Source organism: Eschrichtius robustus, chromosome 6 (assembly GCF_028021215.1).
Source record: "Eschrichtius robustus isolate mEscRob2 chromosome 6, mEscRob2.pri, whole genome shotgun sequence".
Classification (NCBI taxonomy): domain Eukaryota; kingdom Metazoa; phylum Chordata; class Mammalia; order Artiodactyla; family Eschrichtiidae; genus Eschrichtius; species Eschrichtius robustus.
The window spans coordinates 100,175,166-100,198,488 of NC_090829.1; the positions used below are offsets into that span (position 1 = coordinate 100,175,166).

The 23,323-nt window shown below is 38.5% G+C and overlaps 2 protein-coding genes across 7 annotated transcripts in view; one reads left to right on the forward strand and one right to left on the reverse strand.

Annotated features, from left to right (window-relative positions):
- DCBLD2 (discoidin, CUB and LCCL domain containing 2) overlaps positions 1–23,265 on the forward strand; it is a 91,705-nt gene extending 68,440 nt beyond the window's left edge. Inside the window, exons 7-16 of the mRNA XM_068546870.1 lie at positions 1,294–1,334; positions 2,219–2,434; positions 3,218–3,342; positions 7,706–7,856; positions 8,664–8,750; positions 8,897–9,022; positions 12,358–12,451; positions 16,236–16,285; positions 18,525–18,662; positions 19,380–23,265. Coding sequence (XP_068402971.1) covers positions 1,294–1,334; positions 2,219–2,434; positions 3,218–3,342; positions 7,706–7,856; positions 8,664–8,750; positions 8,897–9,022; positions 12,358–12,451; positions 16,236–16,285; positions 18,525–18,662; positions 19,380–19,834 — 1,483 coding nt within the window. The 3' untranslated portion in view covers positions 19,835–23,265. The remainder of the gene's footprint in view (positions 1–1,293; positions 1,335–2,218; positions 2,435–3,217; positions 3,343–7,705; positions 7,857–8,663; positions 8,751–8,896; positions 9,023–12,357; positions 12,452–16,235; positions 16,286–18,524; positions 18,663–19,379) is intronic.
- Positions 22,885–23,323, reverse strand: part of ST3GAL6 (ST3 beta-galactoside alpha-2,3-sialyltransferase 6) — a 78,851-nt gene continuing 78,412 nt past the window's right edge. For 2 of the 6 annotated variants that reach the window (XM_068546871.1, XM_068546876.1), the window contains one exon: positions 22,887–23,050. Coding sequence is in view for 1 of the 6 variants with exons in the window: in XM_068546875.1 (XP_068402976.1) it covers positions 22,997–23,050 (54 nt within the window). In the remaining 5 variants the exon portion in view is untranslated. Of the gene's footprint in view, positions 23,051–23,323 lie in introns of all 6 variants that reach the window. The other 4 variants (XM_068546873.1, XM_068546872.1, XM_068546875.1 and 1 more) reach the window with 4 other exon arrangements.

The window sequence follows — 23,323 nt, forward strand, 5'->3', positions numbered from 1 at the left end:
CCGCGATGGTGAGAGGCCCCGCACCGCGATGAAGAGTGGCCCCCACTTGCCACAACCAGAGAAAGCCCTTGCACAGAAACGAAGACCCAACACAGCCAAAAATAAATTAATTAATTAAAAAAAAAAAAAAAAGAAATAAGGCTTTCTGTTTACTTATTAAAAAAAAAAAGAAAGGCAGGAGAAATTGAAACATTGAATAGAAACATAGTATGAGTGATCTGTTTGTAAATCTTGCATCTTAGACATGCTCTGTCCTGCAGACAATAAGCGTAATTGAAGCCAGCTTCTCTTCAGGTCCTAGGCCAGTTTCATTCAGAAGGCAAGAGTGTGAACCATACTCAGGACAGTATAAAGCAGGAGGCAGCAAACTTTTTCTGTAGAGAGCCAGCTAACAAATATTTCAGACTTTATGGGCCACATGTCTGTCACTCATTCTTTTTTGTTTTATTTACAACTTTTTAACTATGTAAAAACTGTTCTAAGCTTTCTGGCCATACAAAACAGGCCATGCATGGGCTGTCATTTGCTCATCCCTGCTCTAGAGTCAGCTACCTTTCTTTCCTTTGGTTTCTTCTGGATGATTTTATGCAGATCGTTTTCATTACTTTCCACTGTTATACCTTTAGAAAGAATTTTTTTTCATGAGTTCTCTCTTTCATATTTAAAAAAATGGACAGGTTGCATCCACTTGTGATGATTTGAACGTTGTGCTAAAGGCAGGAGCATACACTGATGATTTTGATGATTTTATCCCTCCAAGTTCCTTAGGGCCCTTTAACCTGCCATATGGTGAACTAATAACTAATAATCCCACCCCTCCACTCTCCCCAAGCACCTATTCTGCCAGTTACTTTGAAATTCAAATGCAGTGCTACATTGTAACACTGAAACTTTTTCTTAGATACATTGATTTCCTGTAACAAATGCAGTCTCTCTTATTAGTAGCCAGCTTTTCTTCTGTTTGCCCCAGGAAGCTTGAGCCTCTTTCTATGAGAATTACACTTTTCATTATGTATTCCCAAAAAGCAATTGCCACAGAAACACTTTAGTAATCAATTTATTTCATGAAAAAGAAATCAAATAAGTACATATTGAAGGTTGCATGGATGCACTTGCGTAATCATGTATGAAACTAGGCACTAGATACTTGTAGAGAAAATTGATTCTGCTGTCTAATATATAGCCATAGACCGTTCTTAGTGAAATAAAAACAAAAGAAAGCTTTGCTAAGACAAATATGAGGAAATCATGTGGTTATATGAGTGTCACCAAAAAAGTTTTTCTCTCTTTCAGGGGACACTTATCTACAAGTCTTTTTACATTTAAGACAAGTGGTAAGCCTCTCATGGACTTTATAACTTATCATAATTTGTATAATAGCCAGTATTTTTTGAACACTGTACATCAGGCACTTTGCCAATTGCTAGGTTGGGTTTTGGGTTTTGGGTTTTTTTTGCACTTTCTCATTTAGTTATCACGAATAACTCTATGAGGTAAAATAGGTACTTAATAATTTAATGAATGGAATAAACTGGAGGTTTTATATTAATAGGGAAGTGATCATGTAAGCATGGAAGTTACCTTAGAAAAAGGGACGTTTGAATATGTCTGAAGTAATTAACTCAATCAACAGAAAATATTGAGTGCCTTTTTTCATTTGTCAGGCACTGTTCTGGTGCTAGTGAAACAAAAGTGAGCAGAATAAACAAAATTGTGCTTTCCTGGAGCTTACATTCTGGAAGTGAGAGATTGACAATAAACAGCGGATAAGTAAATGAATGTTTATAACGTCCTGTTTACAATATTATAAAAGATGTAGAAAATAAGGCAAGGAAAGAGGACAGGCAGTTCAGAAGGGACAGGTTCGAAGTTTAATGTGGGTTGGGGCAGGCCTCATGGAGAATGTGACATCTGAGCAAACACCTGGAGGAGGAAAGGGATGTGAGTTGCCCTCTGGGGAGAGTATCCCAGGGAGAGGGTAATGTGTTGCCATTAAGCTAGTGATTACTGCTGTGAATAAATACATCTGTACATTCTCTGATGAGACATGAAGACATAGACCCAAGAAACATTTGCATACTTTTGAAACCCTCTAGTACAGTATATTGTCAGCATAGTGTATGTTAATTAAAGGAACAATTAGAGTTTCCAATGAGCAAGTGTTTAGAGATTTTTGAGTTTATATCTGGAAACCAAATTACTTTCTTCTCTGTTTCAGGTTGTTATGGAACACTGGGCATGGAATCTGGCGTGATTGCCGATGCTCAAATAACGGCATCATCTGTGCTGGAGTGGACGGACCACACAGGGCAAGAGAACAGCTGGAAACCCGAAAAGGCCAGGCTGAAAAAACCTGGACCTCCTTGGGCTGCTTTTGCCACTGATGAATATCAGTGGTTGCAAATAGATCTGAATAAGGAAAAGAAGATCACAGGTTAAGAGACATAATTTTCTAGATGATTTATAATACTAATTTCATTTGGAAACCTGGTGACATCTAAGAATTTCATAGAAAATTAGGTCACTGCAAATTTAATTATATGGTTTTAAGTTTAGTGTACTGATGTTAATATGACCGAAGTTGGTTTTATAAAGCATGGCAAAGGAGAGGAGTTGTTATTTGATTCTTACTAGCGTTTCTTTTCATTGTAAAGAGGTTCTTTTAAGGTCGTGTTTCAGTAAAGGGATCTTGCGACATCTGAAATAACCATCTCCTATAGACATTAAGAGAAATTTGTGTTCAAGGAGTCCATTTTAAGTGCTACAAATAATATTCCACATGTGCCAAGTATAAATTTAATTATTTAGAGCAACTTAACAAATGGTCAGAATAACTGGTTAGGATTGGTTTAGATAATTTTGTTAAAGACTTATTTTGCTTTGGTTCTAAAAATAATACCAGTAATCTTCTTTAATCTATTCATTCCCAGGAAGTCATTCTTTCTCAGTAGGTGAGCTATATTTTGCAGTGTCGTGAACACAAGCTGCCAAAATACAATAGTCCTTTCCTTACGTGTGCCCATCATTCTTCTTGTCTCTACAAGGGAGCAAAGCCAAGGATTTAGCTACCATTAGGATGAAACCGTGCACTTAGATATGGTAATGTGCCGGAGCCAAAAATGTTTCAACAGTACATTTTAGGTGTTAATGCTTCAGTGATAACCAAGCTTCAAAGATCAGACCGTGAGCGCTAACGAAAGGACCTCTCCATTCCCAGGCATTGTAACCACGGGCTCCACCATGGTGGAGCACAATTACTATGTGTCAGCCTACAGAGTTCTGTACAGTGACGATGGGCAGAGATGGACTGTGTACAGAGAGCCTGGTGTGGAGCAGGATAAGGTAAAGTGATTACCAGAGTATTTTTAAAGAACATTAAAAAAGGGGATGGGGGGTAGGTGGCCTTTGCCAAAAGCCACAGAAGCTCTTCCTGTGTGTGATAAAAATTAGATATCATTTGGTCTTACTCTGCCCTCTTCTGGTTATTTTAGGTAGTGTTAGTTATTGGCCTTCCCCTTCTACCTATGGTTAGGAAATTCTCAGTGCTTCTAGGTCCCTTTTGATGATTGTTAAGGGTAAGTACTTTCCTGATTTCTTTTTCCAGTACATTTTAATTCACTTGTTTAAATAATTCATTAAGAAATAATAAAAAGGAACTTTAATTTCTTGTCCTGAAAAAGCTTTTCTTATCAATCCACAGAATGATGGAGAGCCTAACTTGTTCCTAGATTTCTACTCTAGGCCAGCGGGGGTGGGGACAAAAGAGCTAAAGGTAGAAGGGCATTAAATTGTAGGATATTATAGAAAGGTCATGTCAAGATCACCTCACCAACTTTTGTCGTAGAAAACAACTTTCTTTCCACCTGAAGAATTTCCTTAACTTCTGTGGTAATGATGAACTATCGTTTTAGTTAGCAAACAATGACAATGCTTAGGGGTAGAGAGCGAGTAGGTAGAGGTGGCTCTCAACTAGAGGTTTGTTACTTTCCCCCGGGCTCCTGGACCTTGGTCCACCCACCACAAGGGGTCCCTGTCCCCAAGGAAGGTGGATGCCTCTCATCTAGAGTTGAAATTATGAGCACATTTCTTCAATGAAACCTCCCTGTGAGTTTTGTTTCAGTTTTATGATACTATCAGTTCTCTATCATATACGTGATATGCTAATATATTTTCACTTGCCACTTTTCTCACCTCTCTGTTCAAAAAACTCCAGGGATTCCCTTTAATCTTTCATATGGATCTAAACTCTTCAGCTGTTACTCAAGGCCTTCTTTCCTCTCTTCTGCTTGATATCACATGAACTTCAATCTTTGGTGAGCCTCCACCCCTTGAAGCAGATAAAAATATTGTCTCTAAATCTAACTTACTTCTGCCTAATGCCCCCAAACTTACTTTTTCCTATTAGCACATCCATATTTATTTGTACAATAATATTTGCTATACTTGTAGAATATAGTTAATTTTTTGAAATTATAAGTATTATCCATGCTTATATTATAAAAACATCCAACAACACTGAATTATATTTCTGAAAAACTTTTCTTGGCTTCCTTTTTGAAAGATAATTTCACTGGGTGTAGAATACTAGGTTGACAGTTTTTTCTTTCAGTACTTTAAATATGCAGGTCCATTGCTTTCCAGTCTGCGTTGTTTTCAGCAAGAATTTATTTTAAGCAATTTGATTATGATGTGCCTTTGTGTAGTTGTCTTCATGTTTCTTCTGCTTGGATTTCTTTGAGCTTCTTGGATCTGTGGGTTATAATTTCTATCAGATTTGGAAAATTATAGGCCCTTTTTTCTTGAATATGTTCCCTCCTCAATTCTAACTACATGAAGATTATGAATCTTGAAGATGTATCAGTTCACTGATGCTCTGTTTATATTTTTCCAGTCTTTTTCTTTCCATGTTCCAGTTTGGAAAATTTGTATTGTTTTATCTTTAAGTTCACTAATCTATTCCTCTTCGGTGTCTGATCTGCTATTAATCCTATCTGGTGTATTTTATCTCCAACATTGTATTTTTCACTTCTAGATATTCAGTTTTTGGCTTTTAAAATTTCTTCCATGTCTCTCCTTAACATGCTCATGCTTTTCTTTACCTCTAAAACATATGGAGTATATAATAACCCTTTTAATGCCCTCGTCTACTAATACTATATACTAACATGTCATATCTGGGTCTTTATATATTGTTAGATATTATGGGTCCTATTTTACATGCCTGGTAATTTTTGATTGGTTACCAGACATTGTGAACTTTATATTGCTTGGTGTTCGATTTCCTTTTTTTATTATTACTCCTTTAAATATTTTTGAGCTTTATTCTGGGATGCAGTTAGGTTCCTTGGAAATCATGTGATCTTTTCAAAGCTTACATTTTAGGTTAGGCAGCACCTGAGCAGCTTTAGTTCTAATTTTTCCCCACTACTGAGACAATACTGTTCTAAGAACTCAATCCAGTGTCCCATGTAGATGAGGTTTCTCCACTCTGTTGGCAACATAAGCTGGCCCAGCCCTGTATGGCCCTGAGAATTGTTCTCCTGCTCCTTTCTAGTGGTTTTTTTTCCATCCGCAGATAGTTTAGTTAAGGGTGTAAGGGGAAACCCCAACAGACCCTAGAAGTCTCTGGGTAATTCTTTTCTCTCCCACGCTCTGCCCTGCAAATTCTAGCTGCCTTAGCCTCTCCATCTCTGAGCTCTCCCTCAATTCAGTGAGACCACCACGCTCTTTTCAGGCACTACTGGTGCAAGAGAAGGGCTCACGTCATTTGTTTTCCTCCCCTCGGGGAGCATTGCCCTATGCTGCCTGTTGTCTAGCCTCTGAAAACCATTGTTGCATATATTTTATCTGATTTTTCAGATCTTTAAGGCAGAAGGATAAATCCAGTCCCTGTTAGTCTATCGTGGGTAGAAGTGGAAGTCCTTACATTGAATTACATGAAATAACAGTCTTTTTTGCCTCACTTATGTTTGTCCATCTGCTCTCTCATCTACTCCCAACTCAGGGGTAATTGATGTATTCATTTTCATACCCTTTCTAAGCACGCACACATGCATGAGCACATACACAAAGATTCAGACTGCTTTTGGTTTTGTTTTCAGAAAATGGGAATGTATATACAAGTTGTTTTCATAATATATTGCTTTTTAATAGTATGCCATTTTTGTGTTTGGTAATATCCAATAAAATGTAAGTTCCTTGAGGGTGAAAACTTTGACTTCCATTTCCATTTCACCCTTGTGGCACCTGTGAACCTCCACATTACATGGGGGGGGGGGTCATAATAAATGCTCATACATTAAATGTAAATCCTTTGTACTTAGTTTTTATGAAATCTTTTTCCTTTAAGTTTTTTATGAAGATGAGATGGCAGTATGGAGTAAAATTTCAGGGATAGTTTTTATGTCCTAAGGTGATGACGTTTAGTTATTGTTCCTGTTCCACTAATATAATAGACTGCAAGGAATTGCCTTCATTTTACTTGAGAGTAAAATCTGAGGAAATAATGGAAGCTTACTAGTTCAGAGATTATTGTAACTTCAGACCTCTTTAAAAATGAAGGGTATTAAATCATCTTAGAAGTTTATAGTCGAATGCCATTTGAATCAGCCAGGAAGAAAATAGCTATAATATTCGGAAATAACTTGATTGAGGAGTTAAACATTTACTTGTTCTCACATTAACTGACAAAAAACCACTTGGATTTTCGGCAGGTATCTGTTTCTTAATGGTCTTTAGAAACTGCCTAGGTAATTTGGCCTGAAGGAACGAAGAGGGCCCTTTTTTGCTTAGTGGAGCCCTATGGTTAAGTCAGAAGACACAGATTCAAATCACTGCTCTAAATTGACTGGCTATGTAGTCCACTTACATTGTATAAACTGCAGTGTTCTGGGTTCTGCCTATTTTGTAGGCTTGTCATGAAGAACATCTGAGTTAATTATATGAAGATGCTTTGTAAATAATTAAGAGCTGTTCCAGTGTGAGATACTATTATTATTTGCTTGAAATAGTTGAGGGAATGACATAGTCACCTGAAATTATATTTTTACCTAAGGATTATTCATGTGATGCATTAGTGGCTGCTTAGTTATGATGATTAAATTAGGCAGTGGGCAGCAGCACTTTTCTGGTTCAAATAGCAGGAAATGAAAATGTATGATATGGGAACTGTGTTTATATAGTTTCTCCAGTAGGCGGAGCTATGTATCTGTTACGTGTTTGTTGGTGTATGTTCACTTTCAGTCTGTTTATTGAGAGAAAAATTATGAAAAGTACACAGTACAGCATTTCCTCTAAGACCTCAAATGTTCAATTATGCTTTACTTTGAAAATAAAATTAATATATTTAAATAGTTGGTGATTCCACAGGACTAGAGTTACTAATTTATTAATACAAGGTACCGTGCACTGCAGTCCAAACCTTCTTCCCAAATTGCCAAGTTAGAACTTTTGTTATGTTTAAGTCATCTTAAAATCATTTCTATATTCAGTATTTTCCTCCTATGAAATTTTTATGAAGAGTGTGCAGCTTCTTAATAGTTCTTCCAAATTATGATTAATTTATTTTCTTAGAAATTAATGCTTAATGTCACATTTTGCAGAGCTCATTTAAGGCCCAGAGCAAAAACCAAAAACATGTTTCAGTGGAGCAGTTTAGCCCTGGCCTCTGTTGATGTAAAGTACCAATTTTTGTTGTTTTTTAAAGATATTTCAAGGAAACAAAGATTATCACCAGGATGTGCGTAATAACTTTTTGCCACCAATTATTGCACGTTTTATTAGAGTGAATCCTACCCAATGGCAGCAGAAAATTGCCATGAAAATGGAACTGCTTGGATGTCAGTTTATTCCTAAAGGTAAAGCAACAGTATGTTTAAAGCATGTGGTTTTCACTGGATTAATTAAAAATGACTGTGCTGTTCTCCGAGAAATTAATTAATAATAATGTAAGTGTTTATACTCTACAGTATGTTCTTAAAGGGATTTTTAAAAAGAAATAGTTATCCCTATTAAATATCATATTAGATATCAAACTGGTTTCCAAAATTACAAGTGGAAGAAGAAAGAGAGGGTGTCACTGATGAGATAATGCAATGAGATTGCTTTCCAAATGTAGTCTCAACCTTAATAATTTTTAATCAGGTCTCATGTAGTAGAATATTTGTATCATACAAGCACTGGTGATTGTAAGTCACCTTAACCTAAGTACCTTTTATTTTGAATAAATTAAAAATGGGAATAACTTCCTTCAAAATTATATAATATTTTAATACTTTGTTTACTTTTATGTCCCCCCAAACTACCATAGTGCCTGACACATAGTGGGCCCTCCATAAATATTTATTAAATGAATTGAATGAGTAGTATATCTCATTGTGACGACATTTTTATAGCTTTATCATTCAACATCATCTGACTCCCTGTTATTCTCCTTCCTAAGAGGATTCTTTTTGGACAACTTAATTATTTAAAAACTCAGAAATCCCAATACATTTGTGCATTTCATGCAGAGTATATTTATCCTTCTGACGTATTTCTCTGAAATTTAAAATTACCGTGCAGAATTAAGTACTCTAGGAAATGTTAAAGACATTTAAAATTACTATATTTAACTATGATTTTTATAAGCAAAATGTATAAACTTTTCTAAACCATTTTTCAAGGTCGTCCTCCAAAACTTACTCAGCCTCCACCTCCTCGGAGCAGCAGTGACCTCAAAAACACTACAGCCCCTCCAAAAATAGCCAAAGGTATGCCTACTTTAAATGTGAGAATTTGATGTTCCCTGGATTTGTGGTATAATTTTCCATAAACATATTAAAAGCATTATAAAGTAACTATTTTAATCAAGCTGGTATAGATTAAAGAATAAAAAGTTTTTAAAACTTTTTTCAAGGTCGTGCCCCCAAATTTACTCAACCACTACAACCTCGAAGTAGCAATGAATTTCCTGCACACACAGAGCAAACAACTGCCACTCCTGAAATCAAAAATACCACCATAACTCCAAATGTAACCAAAGGTATGCAAACCCAAAAATTAATACGTGTTCATAGTAGTGAGTTTTTTTGTTTTTAACTTAAGTTTTCAGAAACATTTCCAGCTTTTAAACGCTCAGGGTTTTTTCCCTCTGTTTTTTAAGTATAGCAAAAACTATGATTCCATACCTTATAGAAAAAACTGGCTGCATTGCTCTAAGTTCTATTATCTGGTGCCATGTAAAATGGTTCTTTAAATATTTAGAGATGGCTGCTGTATTCTAGGCTTCCTCTTATGATTTTTTTCCCTCTATGGCTAAATATGTGGAGTCTCAGGCTTAGGAAGATAATTTTTCTAGAAATAACTAAAACCATAGCAGGAAACAAACTTTTTTTCTGATTATATATTAATTTGCTGGATAGGGAACTTGGTAGGAAAAAGGGAAGAAGAAAAAAAAAAGTTTTGGTGAAAATAAATACTTCTTTTAAAACAAGATACTCTGTTAACATTTATTTTAAAAATTTGGTCTCTGTATTTTAAATGTTTACAGTTACTTTTTCAGATTATAAATAGTGTTTTTCAATTTACTTTCAAACTTTGCTTTTAATTATTAGTATATAAGGTGTTAACATATATAAAACATAGTAGTTTTTTAATTTTACTAGTTTGAAAACAAAATTTCTGTTGAATTCAGGAACAAAAAGCATCAGTGCCATGGAGGAATTAATTTCAGTGTTGACAGATAAAAAGCACACTAATTTTCAGGACAGTGCAGAGAAGAGAAAGTAGTTCATTCAGAGTAACTTGTGCCACATAGAACTTAATCATTCTCATTTTCTGAAAATTTGCCTGGATTCAGATAACTTTCTACAACTTCCTACATGTCAGTTTCCTTCCTATCTTCTGAAGTATTCCCAAAGAGACCAATTTCTTTCTCATGCTGCAGGAAAAGCTAGTATTGACTGAAAAACAAAAAAAACCTCACAACCTAAAAGTTGAGAATTATGTTTTATTCAGGTTCTTACTGAGGACAGTAGCCTGGGATACAGCCTGTCAGATAGTTCTGAGAAACTGTTCCAAAGAGGGAGGAGCCAAGATTTATAGGGGTTTATGCTGGAAAAAATGTAGTCAAACATCAAAAAATTACTGCTAATCACAAAAAGCAGACATCTCAAGTTAATGATTTTAGTGCTTTTCTATGTGTGGGAAGATGCAAGAGTCTGAGCTCATTGAAATTATTCATTGATATGTGTCTTAACTGTTTAGAGCCAGTATTCTGTTTTTCTCCATCCTGAATTCTCCTCAGGGCGCACAGTCATGGGGTGCGGGTAGTGGCTGAGGACTTGGTGGCAGCTCTTTGAAATGACAGGGGCAACATTTATTTTGTCCAGTCTAAAGAGAAGCAAAGGTTGACAGAGACAAGAAATTTCAGCATCCCACAAAGAGCTTCTTAGCAGTTTACAGAAAGCATGCGTTTGGGTGGAATCCCAGACCACATACCCAGATGGAAAAACAGTCATTTAAAAGTGTTGTTCATCTTAAAATCTGATTATAGAATTTTAAAATCTTAGGACTAAAAGTGTTCTTAAAGCATTTTCTTCCAGAACTAGGATCCCTGTAATCTTTAAAGTAACAACATCTAGGTCTTTTTGGCTGAAGACCTCCTGTCTCCTTTTCTCTGGAACAGTAGTATGTAGACTTTTTATTGTTTTTTGAACCTAAGCATATATTTTAATGCCTCTGATTTAGTCAGACTGTATCCATCTGAACCTGATTATTCTCTCTACAGTTTCACAAATTTTAGGGATAAAGCACATTTGCTTTTCTAATTTCTTAGTCCTTTCTATCCTGAGTCATGATTTCTGTTTTATTCACTTCTCCTTTCTCCATTTTTACATCCAGGCTGAGAGTGATGCTGGTGAAAATCATGTCGTGGTCAGATTTGTGCCACTGTAATGTCCAGATCCTCCCTCAGTGGGGCCCTCAGTAGCAGATGGTGGTCTTTCTGTTTCCCTGGTTAGCTCTTTTGTCTGTTCTCAACAGTAGCTGTGTGAAACATTCTCTGTATTTTTCAAACCCCTGACCCAGAGATCCTCAGTCACTCTCAGTTACATCTTCAGCTTCCCAAAGTAGAAGCCATTCGAAGGGCACTTCCTTTTTGTGGAGCCTGCATAGTCACCTAGTTCCCATCCATACAGCTTCTCAGAGACCTGGTGTTATTGATTGTCCTCTCCCTCCCTGTATCTTCAGCTTCTTTCTCTCTCTGGTATGATTATAAGGAGTAAATAAGATGCAGGTCTGGCGCTTAGCGCCCAGTAAATAGCAGTTGTTGCTGTTATCACCCTCATGGCCAGGAGGAGGTTGAGAGGTGGAGGAAGAAGCTAGCATCCCAACTGACCTTAAGCAGACCATTTCTGCCCAGGATTCTTTATCTATGGAGTGAGATAAGGGGATTAAGTGATCTCCAAGTCCCTGCAGGCTCCAGCATTGTGTTGGTTTCTGCCTTGTCCGTACACACATTTGGTTTCTATACTTAATACTATGTTATTATCTTCTTGCATCTATAAATATTTTGCCATCACTTCCAATTGCTGGATAATATTTTATTATAATATTATAAGGATAATATTTTATTATAACGAGGAGACCATGATTTACTTATTCCCTTTCATTGTTGGGCATTTGGATTACTTCCAGTTTTACAATCTTCTGCAGATACAGAAGCAAACATATTTAAAGGTACATCTTTGAATGCCATCTTAATTTTTTCCTAAGAATATATTCTACATAGAGAATTGCCAAGTAATAGGTTTTTATAGATATTGCCCCAAAATGCCAATCAGAAAGGTAGTTTCAATTTATAGTCCCATCAAAATCCCTGTTTCCTGATACCCTCTTCAACAATTAGTTGTTCTTTTAAATATTTGCCAATTTGATAAGCAAAAATAGCATCTTTCTGATTACTAGTGAGGTGAACATGCTTAATGGTCACTTGTGCTCTTAATGCATTGCTCTTTCATCTCTGCTGATTTTTCTGTTTATTTTTTACTTGTAAATTCTATAATAGATTAACTATATTAACCTTTTATCACATATGCAGAAAATATGTTTTCCCAGGTTATCATTTTTCTTTTAATTTGTCTTGGTGATTTAAAAACATGCAAAGGTGGAGCAAATAATGTGACGCACTTCCATGTATCCCTGAAGGCCTCTGCAATTACCACTCGCGCCCACTCTCATTGCATAAATTATGTTTATGGTATTTTTTTGAGATAGAAAAGCTTTGAATGGTGATATGGTTAATCTGTACTCTTCTCCTTAATGATTTCTGCCTTTGGTATTAATGTGTGTTTTGGTTTGTTTGCGTTTGTTTTTCAGATGTAGCCTTGGCCGCCGTCCTTGTCCCTGTGCTGGTCATGGTCCTTACCACTCTCATTCTCATTCTAGTGTGTGCTTGGCATTGGAGAAACAGGTTCGTACAAAACTAGTTCGCCTGACTGGTCCTAGAGGGGATGTTTCCAAATGTGAAATAGAAACTAAATATAGAAGATGAACTTTTTTGAGAGGGAGAGTTAAGATAGTCATTAGAATAAAAATATATACATGTCTCCTTTATTCCTGTAAAAAATGAGTAAGTTCAATTCCATAATCAGTTACTGAGTACCTTTATTGTATCAAATTTTGTATTATACAATGGGTTACACACATTAGTAAGATATAATAGATACTTAGTAACACTGAAAGAATGAGACACAATTATTATCTACAGATTGTTTAGCAGGGTTGACCACTGTACTTTGGCATGATGAGTTGTATATGAAGTGCTGGGGAACACAGACGCAAGAACCATGAGAGTTACCTGAAACCTTTTTTTCAGAAAAGAGTAGTCCTCAAATTTGGCATGGTTTGCCTTAAAGGAGGGATTAGATTTGGCTAGATAGAGGAAGAGAGAATGGCCCAGATTGATGGGATGTCTTGCGGGAAGGCACAGAGTTGTGGAATGTAGGCAGAACAGTGAGTCATCCCACAGAGGCTTGGCATGAGGGAGCTCTAGGAGACCCATAGAAATGCAGCCTGGGCCTGGACCAGGAAGGACTTTCTGTAGATGGGGAAATCATTGAGCAGTGTTCAGCGGACAGGTGATATTATCAGACGATTGTAGGAAAATGGTGGCAGGAGGGTGGATTGAAGAGGAGAGAGAGACTAGAAGAGGCAGAGAGAAGAGTTAGGAAACTATTAAGGCCACACAGGAACATGACAAAGCAATTCTAGGAAAGGGAGAGACGTGGAGGGGAGAGGTTTCCCAGAGGCGTCAGTGCGGGGCTTGCCTGGCTACTTGCTAAGGAAGGAGGAGGATCTAAGGTCCTCTCAAGTTTCTGGCTTGTGCACTTGACTGGTAGAGATGTCGTGAGTAGAGGTAACAGAGTAGGAGGACAGATTTGGTGACTGACAGGTTTGGAGGGACCTCATTTGTCTAGCCATCCAACAGATATTTGAGCTTCTACTCCCTGCCAAGTACTGAGCCGTGTGCTGGGAGTCCAGTGGTGAACCCCAGAGTCTATGGATGGGAGAGGATACTTTGCAGAACACCTTCCACCATGGAACCTGTTTGTTGCAGGGCCCAGCAGTAAGGGCAGGTAGGAATCACGGGATTGGAGATAAAACAGTAGCCAATATTCAATTCACAAGTCACTCGGTTTACTACACATAATTAGCACACAACACAGGTTAGGCAAAGTAGGGAGCGGGGGGCAGGGGAGGAGGGTGTAAACGAACCACTCCAAGAGAAGCCTTGAAGGAGGCATCTCGGCACCAACTGCAGCACATGACAAGTGAGGGTGGGAAGTCACCCCGGCTCCAGCAGGGCCTCAGGCAGCGTCCATCTGGAACCGCTCTCAGCAGCATGGGGGCCTCCAGCCAGGATCCTTCAGGTCACTCGGTTCAATTGTCTCCTCCTAAGGAGTAAGCGTTACCCCAGGGGAGGAGTCTGGACTCCTTCAGTTGCTGTCTGTTCCTGTGCCGTACATGGGCCATCAAACTTCTTATCTAAAGTAATATTCTCAGTTTATCATTCGAGGACACTGGCAATCCTACAGTGGACATTTCAAAACAACTCATAGGCAAGTTCGTGTTGGCCACTGGGACTCCATTTTGAACTACGTAACATGTCTTAAATAGCTTAAATCCTCTAAGTTTCACCCAAGATGAGTAGGAATCATAACACAAAAGAAACCACATCATAACCGTACCAACCACAGTGTGTTCCACGGGTGGAAGGAAGCTGGAGGAGGCGTGGGTCCCGGATTCCTGGTGTTGGGGGGCCGTCTGTGCAGAACTGACAACTTAGCATGAAGGCACGAGGCAGGGGAGGAGGGAACAGGGCTCTGGGAGAGTCCAGGAAGGAAAGTTCACGATGCTTTCAGGGAACCGGACAGCAACAGTAGTAGTGGTGCGAACAGCAGCAACAGCAAAGTTTCATAGAAAATAAAATGAAATGCTGGTTTTAAATGTTTTTCTAAATGCCTTACGTGTTTTAACTCATTTAATCCTTAAAACAACCTGTGAAGCAGGTGTTGTTATAAATCCCATTTTATAGAAGAGGAAAGTGAGACTGAGAGAGCACAGGTAACTTGTCCAAGGTCACCTGGTCAGCACATGGCAGGGTGGAGATTTGGTCCAGGCTTCAGAGCCCGTGCTGTTACCGCTGCAGCCTCTGATCAATCGGCAGTTCATGTCTAACCCTCTGCGGTTAAAGCCCCAGGGCGTGGGGGTGAGGACAGGGGATTAGAGCTGTTGAGAGGCAGGAGGCAAGTCCTGAGATCAGTTTGGGATGGCGTTTAAAGGACTCTGGACATTCAGACTCCCAAGAGGCAAGATGGAACACGAGCCTGTTGAGGACAAAAGGTCTGAGCTGCAGAATTGAGGTTACTTCTACGAACGTAGTGGATGAAATTGCTGACCACTGGCTTTGTGATAAGGAGTAAAGAGGAAGTGCCATTAAGGGGCTTATGGAAAATAGCCAGGAGAAAAGTAATAATAAAAACAGCTGCAAGTTACTGAATCCCTAACCCATGCCAGGCACTGTTCTAAGTACTTTACATGTAACGAATAAATCACCTGCAGCTTTGTCACTGGAGATCAAGAATATGAAATCCTTTATAGTACAACCCTTGGACAGCTTCAGCACCTACCATCTCGTCCACAAATTTTACGCTATACCTTACTTTGAAATAATGAAGTATTATATTTTAAATACAGCCAGACTTTAAAATGAGGGAGCTTTTAGTATCAATAATAAAAACATAGTCTTATACTAGAGAAGAATGTTTCGAAGTAGGAAAAGCACATAGCTTGGGCTCTTTGAGAAAGCCCCGTTTGTGATCTTCACCAAGTCACATAACCCTCTTTTCCTCATTTACAACACTAGAACAACTTCTTTCTCTTTAGCTTGCAGAGCATTATTTTAATTAGGTGTACATCAGAAAATGTCCTTTTGTGTGCTTGATTTTTTTCTTTTTAAAAGGCTCACGGTAGATAGCAATTCTTAATGTTGGGGAGGGACAGAAGTTTCTCCAGGGGAGGATGTGTCAGAATTCTGAGGAGCAGGCTGGGGAAGAACCTTCTTAGTTGCACATGTGGCCCTCGGTCCCCTCACTGTTAATGACAGCGTTGGCTTATCTTGGGCAGGGTGGAGGAATCAGGTCTATGCAGTTAAGGGTGTGTGACGCTTTAAACTTCTCAGGGGCAAAGGACTGTAGAAAAAAAGTAGTAAGTTGAAAAACAGTAACAACGCAGAAGAAAATATGGGGGTTTTGTTCTTCTTGTGTCCTGTGAACTTTGTGAATCGACTCATTTGTGAAATTTGTATTTGAAACCAAAACAAACCTAACATGATTTCCCCATAATAATCCACGTGTCAGGGTTGGGTCTTTGATTTGATTCAGGGTTTTTATCTACAGACTTAGTCTTTTTTTTTTTTTAATCCCTTTATCCATTTGAGTGGAAAATAGTTGGGTAACAAGATAAGTGTCTCAGGAGATAGTTGTTTAATATTTATTGAGAGTCCAGAATTCATGAGCCTCAGCAGTGGCAACTTCGAAAGTCAAGTGAAAGAGGTCTCCCAGGGAAATCAGCAAGTAGAAATGTGTACTCTTGACTAATTATTAACTTTGGTGTTTATCCTGCAGTTTCAGAGCTTTCTTACTAGTGAATTCACTCTATTTGCTAACTTTTTTTTTTTTTCTGTATTTTTCCAGAAAGAAAAAAGCTGAAGGCACCTATGACTTACCTTACTGGGACCGGGCAGGTAATTTGTGGCTTTACATCTCTTTCCATCAGAGGGAAGCCCCTGCCCTCCACCTGGCAGCAGTGAAAGAGGAAAGCCATTTTCAGGCCCACGTAAACTCCCCAGCACTGTTAGAAAAATGGCATTCCTCCTCTGTTCTGACCATTTTTACTTTTCTGTAAAATCTCTCTAGTCTGTAACGAAATGGGAAGTAAGAATTTCTCATAACACATGCTCTGTTCTTTTCCTTTTGGAAAACTTGTCTGGTTTGTCCCATGTATGTATCGGTCTTGAGGAGACCAGCTTTCTGTGTGGTGTACGTGAACACTAGGTAAGAAGCAGAGGATTGCGGTCCTGATGACACAGTGTGTGTGTATGTGTGTGTCACTCTGCTGTGGATATTTACCGCAGTGGAGTTCAGCGGTTTACGAGTTAGTGAAGTCTGCTATCTCTGCCATGAGTTGTCATCTTCCGCATTCCTACTTTCTGTAGCAGGTGGCGGATTGCTGCAGGTGACACCAGGGGCCTTCTGCGGGCGGGTCTCCCACTTCCCAGTCTCACCACTGGAATGACTGTTAGGAGTCAAAAGAGTTCACTGTGACGAGGGTAGAAAAGAGCAGTGATGGGGGCAGCTCTTGGGCTGCTACTTCTCACCGTCATCCCCCTGCCCCCCGCAGGGTTGGTCTTAAAATTTTTTAAACTTATTAAAACTTATTAAAGACCACTGCTATAACAAACTATATCTGGCTGCACTGTAGTAGCAGTGATTTGCTTCAGTATATGCTTTTGATAGAGATTTCTACCGTGTCCTGCTTTGCACTGGATAGTCTTTTTTTTTTTTTTTTTAATTTATTTATTTATTTATTTATTTTTTGGCTGCGTTGGGTCTTCGTTGCAGTGCGCGGGCTTTCTCTAGTTGCAGTGAGCACAGGCTCTAGGCATGTGGGCTCAGTAGTTGTGGCTCGCCGGGCTCTAGACTGCAGGCTCAGTAGTTGTGGCGCACGGACTTTGTTGCTCCGCAGCATGTGGGATCTTCCTGGACCAGGGCTCGAACCCATGTCCCCTGCACTGGCAGGCGGACTCCCAACCACTGTGCCACCAGGGAAGTCCCTGCACTGGATAGTCTTATCAAAGCAAAAAATAAGTTTGAACAACTTAAGGAACTAGAAAAAGAAGAACAAACTAAACCCAAAGCTATTGGGAAGAAGGAAATAATAAAGATTAGAGAAGAGAGGAACAAAATAGAGAATAGGAAGAAACAGAAAACAGCAAGTGTTGGCAAGAATGTGGAGAAACTGGAACCCTTGTGCACTGTTGGTGGGAATGTAAAAGTACAGCTTCTGTGGAAAACAGAATTTTTTGTCAGTTCCTCAAAAAATTAAAAATAGAATTACCATATGAACCAGCAATTCCACTTCTAGGTATATACCCAAAAGCATTGAAAGCAGAGTCTTGAAAAGATACTTCTACATCCATGTCATAGCAGCGTTATTCAGAATAGTTAAAACATGGAAGCAGTCCAAGTGTCTATCCACCAATAAATGGATAAGCAAAATGTGGTTATACACATAAAATGGAATATTAAGCCTTAAAAAGGAAGGAAATTCTGCAATATATACTACATCGTGGATGAATCTTGAGGCGATTATGCTAAATGAAATAAGCCAGTCACAAAAAGAAAAGTAGCATATGATTCCATTCATACGAGGTACTTAGAGTACTCAAAATTATAAAGACAGAAAGTAGAGTGGTGCTTGCCAGGGGCTGAGGGGAAGAATCAGGAATTATGGTTTAATAGGTATGGAATTTCAGTTTCACAAGACGAAGAAAGTTCTGGAGATGGACCGTGGGGAGGGTTGCGCAACAATGTGAATGTCTAATAACACTGAGCTGTTCGATTGAAAATGGTTCAGGGCATTCCCTGGTGGCCTAGTGGTTAGGACTCCAGGCTTTCACTGCTGTGGCCCCGGTTCCGTCCCCGGTCGGGGAACTGAGATCCTGCAAGCCGTGCAGCGCGGCCAAAAAAAAAATGGTTAAGACAGGAAATTTTATGTTGTGTGTATTTTACCACCAGAACAACAACAAAACAAAACAACAACAACCAAAGAAACCAAAAAACCTTGAACACAAAGGCTGGTTTGTATAAATATTTGTTATAGAAATGGCTTAAATGCAACAGGATTTCTCCCTTCATATACTGTTATCATTTCAAACATAGCTTTCTGTGTAATGGTCTCTTTTGCTTACGATCACAATGAAGGTTGGTGGAAAGGAATGAAGCAGTTTCTTCCTGCCAAATCAGTGGAGCATGAGGAAACCCCAGTTCGCTACAGCAGTAGTGAAGTGAATCACCTGAGCCCTAGAGAAGTCACCACGGCGCTGCAGGCTGACTCTGCAGGTACCTAGCGCTGCCACCACGGGAAGGAGAGGCTGCCGCGTGCGCTGTAAAGTGCCGTGAGATTTGTTTGCAGTGCCTTTTATCTGTTTCATGCATAGGAGATGAGCTAGTTTCCAAATATAGAACCACTTTTTAAAAAGACCTCGAGAGAGTCATTTCTGTGTCTTAGATGTTCTGTCCATAAAACTGGGGTACTCATTTCTGAAAACTCTGGGCATTTTGTCTGCTTACCTGAAATTTCGTTTGTTTTTTTTGGGCGTTTGGGGGTTTTAAAAGGAGAGCAGGAAAGACACAGTGGCCTCACAGTATCTATCCTATTAACCTAGAATATATTCTAAACATTTCCTAATATTTGAAAAAGAAAAAAGAAATCTATGAAATTATTTTCCAAGACGAATATTATTTCAGTAATGGAACATTTATTTTCCAATGAAATACTGTCTATAAATCTGAAGAACATATACACTCTTTATGCAGACTTCCATGAATGAAGCTTTCTGGCACATCGACTTATTACCATGAGATACAGGGTAACGTCTTTAGTTTTAATTTTTGAAGTTAGTTCTTGCAGGAAGATCCATCAGTCTCCGTTGATAACAAAAGTGCCATAAAGAGGTGTTTGTTTTTGGTGCAAGCCTGCAGCTGCCACCCTGCATTATAGGATCCCTGCCTTAATGCGATAACTTTTCTGTTGTCTGTGTTTTGCGATACCCACAGAGTATGCACAGCCACTCGTGGGAGGAATTGTTGGCACACTCCATCAGAGATCTACCTTTAAACCAGAGGAAGGCAAAGAAGCAGGCTATGCTGACCTAGACCCTTACAGCTCCCCTGTGCAGGAAGTCTATCATGCCTATGCTGAACCACTCCCGGTTACTGGGCCCGAGTACGCAACCCCAATTGTCATGGATATGTCCGGGCACCCCACAGCTTCGGTTGGCCTGCCCTCAGCGTCCACTTTCAAAGCTGCAGGGAACCAACCTCCCCCTCTAGTGGGAACATACAGCACTCTTCTCTCCAGGACTGACAGCTGCTCCTCTGCCCGGGCCCAGTACGATACGCCGAAAGGTGGGAAGCCGACTCCAAGTGCCCCAGACGAATTGGTGTACCAAGTGCCACAGAGCGCACAGGGGCTGTCAGGAGCAGGGAGGGATGGTGAATGTGGTGTTTAATTTAAAGATATCCTTTGAAGGTGATGCTGCTTTTTACAAAGCATCATTTTAAAGCACACGGCCTTTTTAAAATTGTATTAGTGGTAGTAATATATAGAACGTATTACATATCTGTCACGGATGTGGTTGGGGGAAATGTGATGACCGAGGTACAGGAAACTACTAATCTTGCCATCTAGCTTTAAAAGTGTTACTGTAGCACAGTTACTGCTTGCCTATTAAATTTCAAATATCCTGTTTGTTACTACTGTAAAACACTATTTTATACAGAAAAAGCTCCCTACTATGCACTTCAAAGAAATTAAAAATCACTGAGAGTATTTATTACCAGTGCTGCAGTTACATTGATGAACTCGAGATGGCTCTGTAAGCCTTTCTGGCAATAACGCATGGTACTGTTATAAAATGTCTGATGGCTTGAAATTCTGCTCTTTGTGAAAGGTGGGTACTATCATGACTTCTTCCTCTTCTATTCCTATATTGCTTTCTGAATTTTTTTAGAAAATAGTGACATAATCCTTGTTTTGATTGCAGTCATAGATATATACTTATCCATCTTTCCTTAGGAAGAGCTATAGCTGGGAAACTGACCTGCAGTGAGCAGAGTGATTTTCCACTTTCTGACACTCTAATGAGCTTTAACATTTCATAGTACATAACTTGGCCTCATCCCTGCTTGTTCCACCTGGGGCCCTTGGTGGCCAGCCCCGTTCTTGTGTTTATAAATGCTTGAGTTTTTTTCAGTGGGTGATGCTTGCTTTGTCAACCTCATTATTTCAGATCCCCTAAGGTTTCCATGTGAAAACAGGAACAACTTTACAAATTAAAAAAGCTGTAAAGGAGATTCTCCGCCCCGAACTTTACTTGCAATGGAATTTTTCCTAGGAGAGTTGTGAAAAGTTGAGGGTTTCTAAAAGTGAACACTAAACAATACCCACTTATATTTATCACGGTGAAAGGCAAAATCATGACTCCTTGGGAGTCATATAAATTACCCACCCGCCCCCGCCGCCAAAAAAAGTAACCGAATTTGTCCTCTTTGGTTTTATGTATACAGATTATTCTTTGACTCTCAAGGTAATTTATTGTTTTTAGTCGAATAAAGAAATACTTGTTTTCCACAGTAAACTACTGTAAGAAATGTAAACCCAGCATGTATTCTTCAGCTCTGTGTGATTATGCCATCTATGTGGTAGGGGGTGCAGTCCTTTTTATCATACCTAGGGAACAAATGTTTCAGCATCCTAGCAAGGGAAAATTCCTGTCTTGTTTTTGATACCTCTGGGCAACTTCTTTGTCACCATTTGCCCAGAACTAGTTTAAATGACTGAAATAGAAACCATGTGCAGTTTATTAGCGTTAGTGTGGAAACCATCTTTAAAAGTCTTTAGACTGGTAAGATGATATGAGAAGCTGACCATATGATTAAAATATATAAAACTTGACATTCCCCTCTTCTATCAATCAATATAAACCTTAGTTTGCAGACTTAATATTGAAATATACTTCCCCATCAGGTTCTAGTCATTTCTTTCAGCCTGTGCCACCAGATGATGGCAGAATATGCTAAATTTGACTAATGATGTGCAGTGTTCATTTCGCTTGCTTCCATGAGTCTATCAGTATTGTAAAACGTTGCTTCAAAACAGAACTGCCTATTTCTACAGCCTCCCTGCCTTCTAGTTGTATGATTTTGTTGGTCTTATTTTCAGTGGCTTTTCCTTTTTCCAACAGACTTTTGAGGCATAATTTTATTCACTGAAAAACCAATACACATTTTGTTTCAAAATATCTGAAACAAAAAGCACAGATGTTGTACTTTTATTAAAACCTATGAATGTGTAAAGCACATGTATTAATGCAGTCATCCCCTTTCAGGTGGGAAGAGAGTAAACCAATTGCTTTATTTTTTTATTCGTCCTTAGTATACAAAAATATACTTTTTCTCAAATCATATGCCTGTTTGAAGCTTTAAGAGAAATGATTTCAGTAACTTTCATTTTTCCAAAGATGCTTGCTATTTTTGTTTGTGTGTACCTGATTGTTTTCCCATAGAACTTTTTTTTTTTGAGAAGCAAATGTTTTCTTAAATAATGCATGTTTTAAGACTTGATTCATATATTGCCACTGTGCTGTTTGAACTACCAATAATTTTTATAAAATACCTAGTTTTTACTACTATTATATATTTTACTTTCCAAATGAAGAGCTGAGCCTGATACAAAGGGTTGTACTGGTTTGTACTTTTTCTTTTAATTCGTATGTTTTCATATTAGAGTTTTGTTTGGGGTTGTTTTTTTTTTTTCTAATGTTACTATGTCTGCTATATATACAGCTTTGGAGACAATCAAGTAACAACTGAAAATGTGAAAGTAACCATTTTTTACAAAATTCCCTTGGAATTTTTATTCTTTGCTTGAAACATGTAAAAGACTTAACTCACTGTGGCTTATTGGATTAAATTCTTTCCTGTTAATGCAGTTATAAAAGTAGAATCAGACAGTGGTGCAGGAAATGTGGCCCTTAAGGTTTCATAAAATTACACTGGCTTCGCTGTTACTTGATCCTGGGAACCGGCAGTTAAAGGGAAGATATTGTGAATGCTGATTTATATTTTATTGAAAGCTGTAAATCTAAATAGATCCTATTGCGTATGCAGGGTCTAGCCCAGTTATTTAAGTTCACGTGTCACTGTTTGCACTTTGTATTGAACAATGGGTTTATTCGCTGTTGAAATGGTTCGAGCAGAGGATTTATACAGTAACTGAAATTAGGATGTTATGTATACACTTGCCCCCCCACCCACCCCCACCCCCGCCCTGGAGGGAACAGAAAATGAGCTCGTTTAAATAGGAATGTGGCTGTAATTCTATGGAATGTGATAAAGCTTGAACTTCTTTCCCTGGGCTCCACATTGTTACCTGGAGAGCAAGAGGGTTACAGAAACACCATGTCAGATAATACAATGAATAGATTAGGTGGGACAATAAAAGCTTTTCAGCCCCTCTTAAGAGAAATCAATGAAGCTCTGCTTATTAAAAAAAAAAAAAAAAAAAAAAAAATTACCTACTGGCTCTGCCTTTCAGTTCTGAACTTGAAGTCCCTAAACTGCAAAATCTAAGGAAGAGTTGGATACTTTTAGGTCAACTGTGGCACCAATTCTCATTTAATCCAACTTGTGACTAGTTTCTTCTCATCTCCTCTTCTTTTTTGGCACTGGGAAAGGTAGAAACAAAACATGTATTGAAATACGTATTGGAAATAAAAATGGCTTGAGTGTCAGTGATATTCTCCCAGAATGTACTTTTCTTACCTCGGCATGTACTGTAGTCACTCAGTATTTGTATATGTTGCTAGAATTTAGATTGTATAAATAGTGAGATTTTAATGTGTTCATGTTTTTAATAAATTGTATATATGTGTCTTGTTCAGGGTTTTTTGTTTGTTTTGTTTTTTGCTTAAATAAAACAACCTTGAGGTTTGTAACCT